Here is a 13705-nt window from a genome sequence, read left to right on the forward strand (position 1 = left end):
TGCATGATGCAGGACGTGAACCGTGGTGTAGGGGTAAGCGTGATTGCGAATAGTGGTGCAGCAGCGATTTTTGTCTTTCTTTTGTTTGACGTTTTTTAGGTGTGCATGATGCAGGACGTGAACCGTGGTGTAGGGGTAAGCGTGATTGCCTCTCACCCAGTCGGCCTGGGTTCGATCCCGGTGGCATTTTTCGAGACGAGATTTGTCTGATCACGCCTTCCGTCGGAAGGGAAGTAAATGTTGGCTCCGGACTAACCTAAAGGTTAGGTCGTTAGCTCAGTCCAGGTGTAGGAGTCGTCTCCCTGGGTCCCTGCCTCGGTGTAGTCGCTGGTAGGCAGTTGGACCAACAATCCAAAGGTCGTCAGTTCGGATCCCGGGGTGGATGGAAGCTAAGGTGTAAAAAGAGATTTGCAATTGCCTCAACAATCAAGCCTTCGAACACCTAGTTTCGAGTACACAGAAAAAAATATGTAAATTTACACAGCACGTAATTGCTGTTTCTTATGTAAACTCACTCAATGTAATGTTGAAATATGATGTAATGAGCAAAAAGTCATGGAAATTACTCCGATGTAAATCTAAATCTAATGTAAATCATGAATCTAATGGAAACGTTGAGCATGGAAACTCAAATCTGATGAATTTCTACCCGCGTTCGGCTTCCTGTAAATTCCTATTTAATTTAAATCATATATCCAATGTATTTCTGCCAAACATTGACTTCAAAACTACCCGAACTAAAAATAGTTATATTTGGTTCTCTTTCTATCGCTCTCATACTTCGCTGGCCCACTGCCTGTGCCTCGACCTGAGCAAGTTGATGCTTTAGCCGCTCGTTTATAAAATGCGAAGATGGCTCAGTCGGCAGCGGGTAGCAGCAGTAACACCGAACATCCTACCCGTCGTCCGTTTGATTCCAGTCCAGCATTATTCCACTTGGTCGTCGACGAGAAAGCATCCCCTACCTGTGAAACATCTTTTTTAAATCAGAATTTCCTTTTGCTGCCCGCTTCAACCATTTTAAAATAGAACATAGGCCACACCCTTTTCCTACTGCAATCCAAGTCGAGCTTCTCATTCCCATTGGCCAATCAGAATTAGTTGATTTGAACTAATGTAAAATCCAAAACTAATGTAAATTCCAAAACTAATGTAAATTTTCAAAACTAATGTAAATTTCCAATGAATCTAATGCAAATTTCCAATGAAACTAATGTAAATATACATCATTTATCATGATACCTTTTGGTCAGTCAGATTTGCGATTCCTTTCCGTAGGGTCGTAGAATTTTCGCGTCCGCCGTCGGTGTGTTTTTCGTTTTTTTCGCGTGCGTGTGTGGGTGTGAAGGTGCGGCTGGCTCAGGCTGTCCCGATGACAGTTGAGCCAGTCAGATTTGCGATTCCTTTCTGTAGGGTCGTAGACTTTTCGCGTCCGCCGTCGGTGTGTTTTTCGTTTTTCTCGCGTGCGTGTGTGCGTGTGAAGGTGCGGCTGGCTCAGGCTGTCCCGATGACAGTTGAGCCAGTCAGATTTGCGATTCCTTTCTGTAGGGTCGTAGACTTTTCGCGTCCGCCGTCGGTGTGTTTTTCGTTTTTCTCGCGTGCGTGTGTGCGTGTGAAGGTGCGGCTGGCTCAGGCTGTTCCGATGACAGTTGAGCCAGTCAGATTTGCGATTCCTTTCCGTAGGGTCGTAAGAATTTTCGCGTCCGCCGTCGGTGTGTTTTTCGTTTTTCTCGCGTGCGTGTGTGCGTGTGAAGGTGCGGCTGGCTTTGGCTGTCCCGATGACAGCTAGCCAGTTTGATTTGACCCTATCAAAACCCTATCATTTCAGCTCGATACACATCGAAACTCGTCGTTCGCACCGTTAATCAGTACCTCACTAAACATCAATCATTTAAAACTCGTAAAATCATCTCAAGTTAAAAGTTACATTGTTTAATCCTTCATTCTTTAATTACAAATGATTTTGGTTCTATCTTTCCACAGCCGGCTGTCTAAGACTAGACCATTTCATTTAAAATTTAACAACCGATAAACGGGAAATGTCTCATCCGCAGCATCCGATTGTTTGCCTTGAGAATAATATATAACATCTTTCAACAAACACTATGATATTGGGTCGCATCATCATCTTCTATGATGAATCCTGACCAAACACCCTATCCTACTAACAAGTTTTCAGGTTCCTGGCGCTCGTGGGGTGTAAGCACAGAGTAAATCAGCTGCCCTAGTAGCAACCTGCGCTAACTAACATTCCCGTCCCTTAAAATCGAGGTCTACAAACTGACATGGCGGGCGCCGTTGGTGGCCAATGACTGTTACCTATTCGCAACTGATCTAGCTTTAGCAATCATGGTGTTTTATCTTTTCAGCGCATTCATACATGCTGTTGATAAGGGAAACACCACTAGATCGTCGAAGCCTATAATCAGTAGTGCTGAAAGGATATTACGGTTCTGTTCAGCAACGGAGGGGCAACCATGGGTGATCTCTCATGCTCATGCTCATGCTCATCATTTATCATGATACCTTTTGGTACATGATAAATAATGTAAATTTACAGGAATATTTTTTTCTGTGTAGTGTTGTGGCCAGAACCAGTGCGCGGAGTGCCCCCACCTTCCGCACGTCGCTGGCTCACAAGTGGCTGCCAGTCTGCCACTTTGTGACGCAGAACAGCGCGTCAATGTTTTTATGTTTGCTGTCAAAATTACTGTTGTGCCATCGGCACTCTATTTCCGGATCTTAACAAGAATACACGCGTTTTACATTTTATTATATTTACCGTGTTTTATTTGCGTATCGTGCGCTGATTCCGTGGCCCTGCCGTAGGTTCCCACGCGACATCACGTCCCGCGCACCGGATACGACAGTGGCGACGAGAATCTGTCGAATTCGTCGGAGTTGTTGCGGTTTACGAAGATGGGCGCCACCTAACCTGCAATTCCGGCACCCACGTGCAATCAAAGGAGGAGCCCCCCAGCGGCATGAGCGATTCACTTGCCCGGCTCCCCTACCTGGGGCAGCTTCACCCACGTCAGGAGCAGTTCCTGCAAACATCACTCCGCCAAGGCCCACTCTCTCATCAGCAGCTGCTGCCGAATCCTGACCTGATGATCCAGATGCTGACGATGTTCGAGCAGTTGGTCGGCACGGTGCAGCAGACTGCCCAGCAGCAAATGGAGTTCATGGAGCGGTTCTCAACAGACGCAGCCCAGCCGCCTCCAAACCCGGCGCAGAACGTCGACACGCTCCCCGGGAACACGAAGGCTTTCCAGACGGACACGGTCCGCAGCCACGCGGTGGTAATCAACGAGCACTCGGTGCAGCAATGGCGAAGGTGCGCGTCGGTCGATTTTGGTGGGACGCCGATTCGACTTCCACTAGACGCCGCATCCGACGGCCCAAAGTTATCATCACCCTCTGTTCGCATAAACACGGCTTCTGGAACGGAATTGTCACTCGACAACGAGTTCCGATGTGACATCTCCATCGCCGGAAGCACCCGCAACGAGCCGACCATCGTTACCGAGCTCCACGTATCCAGCTTCCCCGACCCGTCGCCGGTGCTCGAGTTAGTCCTGCACAAGGTGTTCAACGAGGAACTCGGCAAAAAGGTTAACTTGGAGCTGAAAGAAAACCACCGACCGACCTTCTGCCCGAAACGTTCGGTAGCGTACGCTACCTGGTTGAGAACGTCGACCGCGATCCGGACAAGCAACAGCAGTTCAACATCATCACTCCGATCGACAACTCGGAGTCGGCCACCCCGATCGTCCGGGTGCGGAAAGTCATCGGATCCATCAGCATGAAACTATTGGCTTGGCCAGCACAGAGCAAGAGACTCAGACCGAGTAGTCCCAGGGTCGGCATTGCTACTAGATGATTCAGGGGAGGTGACGGACCATCAGGAAAACCACGAATTTAAACTTTTTCACAGCACTTTATTGCGGGATCTTTGGGAAGTTGGAAGTGGTGTGGTGTGTGAGTATGTCAGTGTGGGTTGTTCAGGGGCTATTCTTACCGCGCAAACTCAGCAGATGATCGCACGCCGGCGACGTTCGGGCCGGCAGAGTGGCTTCCAGCCTCGACTCTGCGGCGACGGCCCCGTAGGGGGGGGGTGGTTTGCTGGCTGCGGCGGCTTTTTCCTGGCTGCGTTCGTCCGGTCCTTCGGTTGCCGGATGCAGCTTCGTTCGCCGACCTTCGTAGGCGGCTCGATTCTACGGCTTCGTGCCGGTTCCGGGTTGATGGACGACCAGCGGGCGTTGCTGGCTCCGACGGGCAGGCGTCTTCCCTCCTTGACTAATCGGCAAGCCCCGGAGTCCACCGATTTGGACTCGCCGAGAGGGGTCCCTCCTTTACGTTGAAGGCCAGCGGCCTGAGGGTGGTCGTCCTTGATGGTTATGGCGCGGGGAGGCGCCAGACGACGGGTTGGGGTCCTTTTACGTTTAGACGTAGGCAGATGCGCAACGCGACTTACAAAGCCTAGGCCGACCAATCCGAGACGGAGCGAGTGCCTCGGAACCTCCGGGTTCCGACGATGGCGAGGGCGATTGGCTACCCTCCGCTGGAGCACATCCGAACTGCTCGGACGCCTGATTAAAAGAGGCCGATCTTCCCCAAATCGCGTTGATTCCTCTTGTCCATGATTTCCCACCAATTTCCGTTTGACGTAAGTGGCCGCCGCCATGCTACCCCACAGGAAATTGATGGGCATCAGCCACGTTCACACTATAAGCTTCGCCCCTTCGCAACTGGCGTAGAGTGTAATGTGGTGAATATGGGAAATACAGTGTTGTGGCGAAGCCTATATTCGTCAGGATTGGAACCAACGGTTACACTATCCACCACCCCGGCGAAAAAATGGGAAAGCACGAAGTTTATGAACATTTTTTTTAACGCAAAGCGTTTCCAAAATCATCTTCGGCTCTCCTTCGGTTCGTGGACTAGTGTAATTGGTCAAATTTCTATGAGCACGCCTCATTTTAGGCAAAAATGTACTTGTCCAACTGCTACGCAATCACAGCTCATATCAATGTATTTACAAAATAAGCCAAATTGGCAAAAATAACAAAAAAAAAAACAATTAAATAAATTAAAGTTTAGACATGCACTACATATTAAAAGAATAAATTAAAACATTCCCAAAACATTAGTAGACAACTATATTTACAACTCGTATCAATGTTAATTTTATGTTCATTTTCATGAACTATTTACAATATATCCACTTTTAGATCACATCCCGCATAGTCAACAACCATACAGTCACCATTTGTCGAATGATTTTTCCTAAATGATCTTGATAATACACCAAATAGGGTGCAACCGTACATTTTCCATTCCCCAAACAATCCTACAATTTATTAAATAGGTCGTTAGGTTGTGTTACAATACATTTTTACAAGGGATTTTTTTCGTGGATCATAGTCGTACCCTACCCCAAACTGTTCCCCAACTGTTCAATTCTCATTTTATGTGAACTGTACCACAAATTAATAAAATATGATTTTAAATGGTGAACTGCTTTACCGACACTTACCGACACCATTTGAAAAGGGAGGAGCCAAAAAATAAACTTTACAAATGTTCTGGGAACTGTGGATTTAACGGGAATGGTAAGTATATGATTATTAATGGTTAGCGTTTTTTTTTGTAATGTCCGGGATTTGTTACCGCTTGATGATGATGTCTTCTGTTGATTCTTCCGTGGTGCTGCCGCTTTATCTAATTGAGCTATCTCAGTTACATTACGTTTGGCGGTTTAAAATGCATTTTATTATGAAATGTGGCCTCAAAATTTATCGTAAATATATCGTTACATGTATGGTAGAACCACGAGGTGGTCACTCCAAATATATTGCATTTATTTCATAAGTTGATCCGTATGTGCATCCATATTCACGTGTACACATGATTCCTCTATGAATTTTATTTCAGTGTTTTTACAGCTGTCATCGCAAACGCGCACACTGCTGATTGTTTACAAACAAAAAAAAATCCCTTCAATGGAGCACCCGATTCGAGTGGTAGAAATGACAGTTCTCCCACAAGGAATACATTGTAGAAAAAAGCAAAAACTGCTCGAATGGAAATGCTCCATTTTGTTGTCCTCCGGCCACATTTTTTGGATTGCAAGGCACGCTATGTTGAATTTCGAGGAGTAATCGGGACGGGATACCAAGATAAGTAGAAACTGATCGAGCTGCTGGACGTGGACCCGCAGGAGACGGAAGACGACCGTGTGGTGGTGGTGTTGGACTACAAGCGGAAGGGCAAGCGCCCCGTCATCAAGACTGCGGCACGACAGACGTACTTTTTGCTCGTGATTGGCCTGGTTGTTCCGGAGAAACTCAAGCCGGGCGATGAGAGTGAACAAGGACTCGTACGTCGTACTTCATCCTGGACACTTCCGGTCGAGTATGACGCGCGCGTCAAGGCGATGGAGGTGGACGAACGGCCCACCGAGCACTACTCGGACTTTGGCGGGTTGGACAAGCAAATCCAGGAACTAATTGAGGCCGTCGTGCTGCCGATGACGCACAAGGACATGTTCATGAACCTGGGAATTCATCCGCCGAAGGAAGTGCTGCACGCTTTCGGCTGGTACCTGTGTGGCGCAAACAAAGTCGACCTTCCTGAAGCTGGCCGACCCGCAGCTGGTGCAGATGTTCATCGGAGACAGTGCCAAGCTCGTCCGGAACGCGTTTGCACTAGCCAAGGAAAAGTCGCCGGCGATTACTTCCTGCACGCGATTACGCTGCAGACGCATCTAACTGTTTCATATGCATGTTTTAAATTTATTTGACCTAATTTGGTCACCTGGAATTAAATGAGAGACGAACATTGAAGTTTCTTGGATTTTCTTTTTATTTGTGGTTTCAGCTGTATTTTTTTTGAATTGTTAAATATGTTGAACAAAAACAATAATCATGGCGTACGGTTGTTATTTGCCGAATTTGTCATTTGTCTGACCATGTGCAGAAGCACCTTCGCTTAAACTCCATCCTCCGCTCCGTTCAAACATTTAGACTTGTAACCTTCGTAACTTCGTGGTCACTTCCAATCCACGGCAGCGACCGTGCCGTGACCTTCCGCTTTTCCCCTACGCTTCTCCCCGTTATCCGTCGTCGAACTGTCCGACTCAAAACCCTCACCCCCTTCCCCATTCTCGCTGCCAATGCTGTACGAATCCGACGAATCCGTCACGTCCTCCAGCATCACCGGCACGGCTGTCGGCGAAAATTCCGCCCGAAATTCAGCCAACTCTTTAACACCGCCCACACAATCCCCGCAAATCTTCGTCACCATGTCCCAGCTGCTGATCTCAACCCCTAAACAATCCGCCACGCTCCCGCTGCCGCCCGGAAAAAACTCGACCAACGCCACCCCGCCATCAGCCTTCAAGCAGAACCGGCACACGTCCTCGTCTTCCTTGTCCTCCAGCCCGTTCTCGACGAAACTGTTGCAGTGCAGGTCTCGCGTCCGGAATTTCTGGGTTGGAGCGCAGATCCGCACTGGGCTTCTTGCACAGATTGCTGGTGGATTTCGGGGAAGGTTGTTGCGAGGATCGGTTCCGCAAGTGAAAAAAAAAAAATACCTCAAGCTCGAAAAATATTGGAGCGGTGACAGTTTGTAAACGAAGGAAACAAACAAGTGACAGTTCTTTACTGTCATTATCCACACTGAACAAAATGTTGTGCCGAATATCGTGCATGTGAATAATATTTACCTATATTTACGATATTTACGGAATATTTACGAAAGTAAATCCAATGCGCTACGGATTAACCTTGTGCCCAACCCCGTGGGTAGAACCATACAAATAAATTATAGACCAATCACATGGCGAACAGTTATCGTTCTGATAATGGTCAATCAATTGTTTAATTATTTGGACTTATAAAAATTATCACGAAAATAATTTAGCTTTACATACAAACTATATGGCAAACAGGTATATCGATCCATGAATTGTTGAACAATGGTTTGAATTGTTGGGACTTAGAAAAATTTTCGCCATAATTCAGGTATATCGTTCCATGAATTGTTGAACAATGGTATGAATTGTTGGGACTTAAGAAAATTTTCGCTGGATGAGTTCAGGTATATCATTCCATGAAATGTTGAACAATGGTTTGAATTGTTGGGACTTAGGAAAATTTTCGCCATAATTCAGGTATATCGTTCCATGAATTGTTGAACAATGGTATGAATTGTTGGGACTTAAGAAAATTTTCGCTGGATGAGTTCAGGTATATCGTTCCATGAATTGTTGAACAATGGTATGAATTGTTGGGACTTAGAAAAATTTTCGCCATAATTCAGGTATATCGTTCCATGAATTGTTGAACAATGGTATGAATTGTTGGGACTTAAGAAAATTTTCGCTGGATGAGTTCAGGTATATCATTCCATGAAATGTTGAACAATGGTTTGAATTGTTGGGACTTAGGAAAATTTTCGCCATAATTCAGGTATATCGTTCCATGAATTGTTGAACAATGGTATGAATTGTTGGGACTTAAGAAAATTTTCGCTGGATGAGTTCAGGTATATCGTTCCATGAATTGTTGAACAATGGTATGAATTGTTGGGACTTAAGAAAATTTTCGCTGGATGAGTTCAGGTTGAATTGTTGAAATATTATTTGAATTATTCGGACTTTTTTTTTTGTTGTAGTTCATTTGGCTCAATCATACAATACCTGTTTCAAATAATCCTAACCATTTGGCGAACAGTTATATTGTTCCATGAATTGTTGTACAATTGTTTGGATTATTGGGACTTAAGAGTTTTTCGCTGAACTTCAAGGTGGAAGTACTACGTCGTCTATGGTACCCTTATGTTTTAACAATAGCTGTTCCGAAGAATCTTAACCATAAGGCGAAAAGTTATATTTTTCCATGAATTGTTGAACTATTGTTTGAATCATTGGGACTTAAGCAAATTTTCGCTAAAATTTATTTTTGGCTCAATCATACAAAAACTGTTTGAAATAACACCAAACATCTGAGGAATAATTATATCTTACCATTAATTGTTGTGCAATTGTTTGAATTATTAGGACTTATGACATTTTCCGCTTAGGTTTCTTTGACTCAATCATACCGAGTATCATAACTTTTATCATACCAGCTACAGTACTATTATGTTCTAACAATAGCTGTTTCGAACCATCCTAATCGTATGACGAATAGATACCGTTCATTGAATTGTAGGAAAAAAAATCAACTATTCGAATATGTTAAGAAAAGTGTCACCATTCGGGAAATAGTACCATTTTAATTTTGTTCTATGGTCGTGACATTATATCAACAATATCACAAATGGTAACCATACCAGAAATAATTTTCTTATGATTTCGACAGTTTCACCTTTGGTATTTGATTATGCGGGATTCGATCTGATTCGGAATTCACCACATGGGTTTCATCCTGACTGGGCAACTGATTGACAGTTCCCAAAATGACATTCAACTGTCAAAGTTAGCATATCGCAATATTTACAAATGCGAATATGCAAAAGTGTAGTGCAGTTAACTTTTCGTGACAAATTCTGGAGAAAAACGTCGACAACTGGCCTTGTTCTCGACGATATGTTGCAGGTAAGTAACAATACGTTAAATTTTAACGAAGCGCTTCAATTTTTAGGGTAAGTCGACAAATCCTTGTCCGTCCCAACTGGGTTGGACTGTGGCGTGGAACATCGCTGCCAGAACGCACTTTTTTCGCAAAAAGTCGCCTGCAGGAGTCCACTAATGGTCCCGGGACACCGTGTAAGCCATCTTGATCAACAAGATGCAGCTACATGTGAGTAAAAACAAGTGTACACTTTAAAAAGTTTGATCACTAATTAGATCATAAAAACTTTGTTTAGGCCTTTGCTTTTCGGGCGATCCCCTCACCGCAACACCACCAGCCGCGCTCGGACCGAGGGAAATTACATTTTAACCCCTTGGCCGTCCACGAACTGGCCCGTTGGGCTATGGATTCCCGATTTACCTGGTGAGTAGTTTAGGTTCGTTACAGCACCAAGGTTTATGCCATCTTGCAACTCTCATCCCTTTTCACGAAGGTGGGATTCTCCACCCACACTTCTTTAGGGGAGAGTGGCTAAGATCAACACACACAAACACACACTAATCCTACTAACAAATTAAAACCAACAAACGGCTAATTTTATCAGATCACGGTGTTCTAATTACTTTCTTCTTTCAGGTACTCTCTTTTTGTTTCCAGGTACTCTCAACGTTTCGGAATGACTGCTGGGATATCGTGGTAATCCAGACCGGCTGACTTGGTCCAGGGAAGATGGGACAACGCCGCAATAAACCCCTAGCACCCAAGTCGGTGCCGATCTTGGCCACAGATTTCCTAAGCATCTCCTACTAAGTTTAAGTTCTAGAATTAAGAAAATTTAAAAAGAAACTAGAGAAAGAATAAAGTTTATGGGTCGGGGCTTTTTCCTATTTGGTTGCTTGTCTTCAATTAAGAAAGAAACAAGGCTTTCAAATACCTATCACCTACCAGGGATGACGTCACTTGTCATATGGCTGGGTCACGGGTGAATCACAGGTGAAATTTTGGATTAAGGATCGCCTCACAGGACTTACTTATTGCCTAAGTTCTCGGCTTCATCCAACGGTAAGATTTGTTCATTTACAGGTGCAAATGTCTCTCCAGGGATGACATCACGTCAACAGTCTGCGACAAATTGTGGGTTCAATCAGGTACAAAAGTTCCGACGGTCTATGGCAGACCCAAACGGACTGTGTTGGGACAAATTCCGTCTCCAACGGACATCCGACCAAACGGTCGTCAATCGATTATCTCGCTAACACTCTATTTTCTGCGCAAATTGCACTGGACGACTCGGTGGTGATCAAGCACCAAGCAATCCAACTCATCTCTGCTTTGTTCTTGTTGTTGTTGCTGTTGTGTGTGCTAGCGGTATTCACAATAAAATTGATCGTCAAGTCCAAACACAGAGGGGACGAGACGAAATAAATAACACTGATGCTGCTGCGCTGATTGTCGTATGATCACACAAAAGGACGTTTTTAGAGACACAAAACGTATGCACAAGATGTATCTCGCCAACTTTCCGCTGTACATCCTGAAGATCGTCCGCTCGTTCCTGCAAAACCGATCGTACCACGTTGTGGTAAACGGACATGTGTCGGACCGGCACGAAGTTCTCTTCGGCGTCCCGCAAGGTGCCGTCCTTAGTCCCACGCTCTACAACATATTCACGGCGGACTTGGCAATGATCAATGGCGTCAGCTACTTCCTTTTTGCCGACGACACGGGATTCCTCGCGTCAGACTCCGACCCAACCATCGTCGTGACCAAGCTGCAAGCTGCCCAAAACGCCATCGAACGCTACCAGAAGAAGTGGAAGATGAAAACAAATGCCGAGAAGTCGCAAGCGATCTTCTTCACACGCAAGCGAAGCCCACGCTACCTTCCCCGCAGGGAGGTTTCAGTGTGGGGTAGCCATGTGCCATGGTCGGAGGACGTCAAGTACCTGGGGGCCGCCCTGGACAAGAAGCTGACGTTCGCGAAACACATCAAGAACGCCACGGTCAAGTGCGACAAGATCACCAGGATGCTCTACCCGCTTGTGAAACGGCGTTCCTACTTGGACCGCAACTCGAAACTGCTGCTCTACAAGACGGTGCTCAAACCGGCGATGACGTATGCATACCCGGCGTGGCACGATTGCGCTGCTTCACATCGGAAGAAACTGCAAGTGAAGCAGAACCGGCTGCTGAAGATGGTGTTAAACCTGGATCCCTTCCACCCGACTGACGACGTCCACAGGATGGCGAAGATGGAGCTGATTGACGATTGGCTTCTACGAGTGCTTCCAAAGTTTTGGATGGGGTGTGCCACCTCAGCTAACCCTCTGCTGCAGCGGATGTCCCCTTGATGTGATACTAGAATAAGAAATACCTCCTTTCCTCTAACTATCCCCTATCTATTAGCAATTTCGAAGGTTATTTTGTAACTTTTTTCCTTCCCCTGCTCAATTTTTCTCTCGTGTACCAGTAAACTCTAACACCGTTTGAATTAGTCAGCTGTTGAAAGGTACCCCATATCTCAGCTTAGGATAATTACTGCACTGATGTTTTTGCCAAAACGATCCAATAAATCGACGTCGTCGTGCTATCATGTCGCACCCGCCATTTTGACGTTCCGAGAAAAACGCATTTTAATGTTTGACCTTGAATATACAAAAACGAGAGCACGCAATGTAAACAATAACAAACACGTTTTGTTTGGCTAACCATTCTGTGCATTGTCCCAAAGTTTGGTTGAAGTTGGTTGCTGGAGTCCCGAGTTATAATTACAAATGTTTACGGTAGTCTAGCTTGTACGTGCGACAAACGCATCCTGACTTTCCTGGCCTGAAATTCCTTTGGCCTTTTGTCGCACTTACATCAATTTTCATGGAGTGACAAGATAGCACGACAAGATTGAAACTACTTTCATATGTAAAGTGACAAACATGCACGGAGTTTTTTCGGTTTTTGTTGAATATCTCAGGATTGAAATCGAATTTTGGGGATCTGTGAAGGTCAAAAGATGAGGCATTGTGAGCTGCACAAAATGGCGTTCTTAACTCAATTTGGCCCATAATGCACGTACGACAAGTTAGCACGATGGCGACGAAATGAAATGAAATGAAAAAGTATGTACAAGCAGCATAAGTTTATCAAAACTTGCTGCTAACCAAAATCCACGAACTAAATCGCGCCAAAGACGATTTCGGAAAGCGCAAAGGTTCCTCTTTTTAATCAGGACCGTAATTAATCGCAATTCGATGTATTTCACATTTTTTTTCGCTAGGGTAGGTGGACAGTGACCAACCGAGATTGCTCGGATTCCTGCCACCTCCCGTTGGAAAAATCCTTGATTTTTCTGATTGAGGCCACCCACCGTGATCACTTTTCGCCTTGTTTGAGCTGGGAGCCAAGTGAAACTATTGGCTTGGCCAGCACAGAGCAAGAGACTCAGACCGAGTAGTCCCAGGGTCGGCATTGCTACTAGATGATTCAGGGGAGGTGACGGACCATCAGGAAAACCACGAATTTAAACTTTTTCACAGCACTTCCAGCCTCGACTCTGCGGCGACGGCCCCGTAGGGGGGGGGGGGTGGTTTGCTGGCTGCGGCGGCTTGTTACTGGCTGCGTTCGTCCGGTCCTTCGGTTGCCGGATGCAGCTTCGTTCGCCGACCTTCGTAGGCGGCTCGATTCTACGGCTTCGTGCCGGTTCTGGGTTGATGGACGACCAGCGGGCGTTGCTGGCTCCGACGGGCAGGCGTCTTCCCTCCTTGACTAATCGGCAAGCCCCGGAGTCCACCGATTTGGACTCGCCGAGAGGGGTCCCTCCTTTACGTTGAAGGCCAGCGGCCTGAGGGTGGTCGTCCTTGATGGTTATTGCGCGGGGAGGCGCCAGACGACGGGTTGGGGTCCTTTTACGTTTAGATGTAGGCAGATGCGCAACGCGACTTACAAAGCCTAGGCCGACCAATCCGAGACGGAGCGAATGCTCTCGGAACCTCCGGGTTCCGACGATGGCGAGGGCGATTGGCTACCCTCCGCTGGAGCACATCCGAACTGCTCGGACGCCTGATTAAAAGAGGCCGATCTTCCCCAAATCGCGTTGATTCCTCTTGTTGATTCCCGAGTCCATGATTTCCC

At 46.1% G+C, this 13705-nt stretch overlaps 2 protein-coding genes across 2 annotated transcripts; one reads left to right on the plus strand and one right to left on the minus strand.

The window, feature by feature from the left end:
- The first annotated feature begins 6339 nt into the window (after positions 1-6339).
- On the plus strand, positions 6340-6932 carry LOC128092384 (probable 26S proteasome regulatory subunit 6B). The gene has a single exon (XM_052706113.1). It carries the CDS (start codon positions 6440-6442, stop codon positions 6803-6805), a length of 366 nt encoding a protein of 121 aa, XP_052562073.1. The 5' UTR covers positions 6340-6439; the 3' UTR covers positions 6806-6932.
- Positions 6933-7053: 121 nt separating this feature from the next.
- LOC120430882 (uncharacterized) lies at positions 7054-7674 on the minus strand. Its single transcript, XM_052705973.1, has one exon. The coding sequence runs from the start codon at positions 7672-7674 to the stop codon at positions 7054-7056; it is 621 nt and encodes a 206-aa protein (XP_052561933.1).
- Between the last annotated feature and the right edge of the window lie 6031 nt (positions 7675-13705).

This window comes from Culex pipiens, chromosome 1 (genome assembly GCF_016801865.2).
Source record: "Culex pipiens pallens isolate TS chromosome 1, TS_CPP_V2, whole genome shotgun sequence".
Classification (NCBI taxonomy): Eukaryota; Metazoa; Arthropoda; class Insecta; order Diptera; family Culicidae; genus Culex; species Culex pipiens.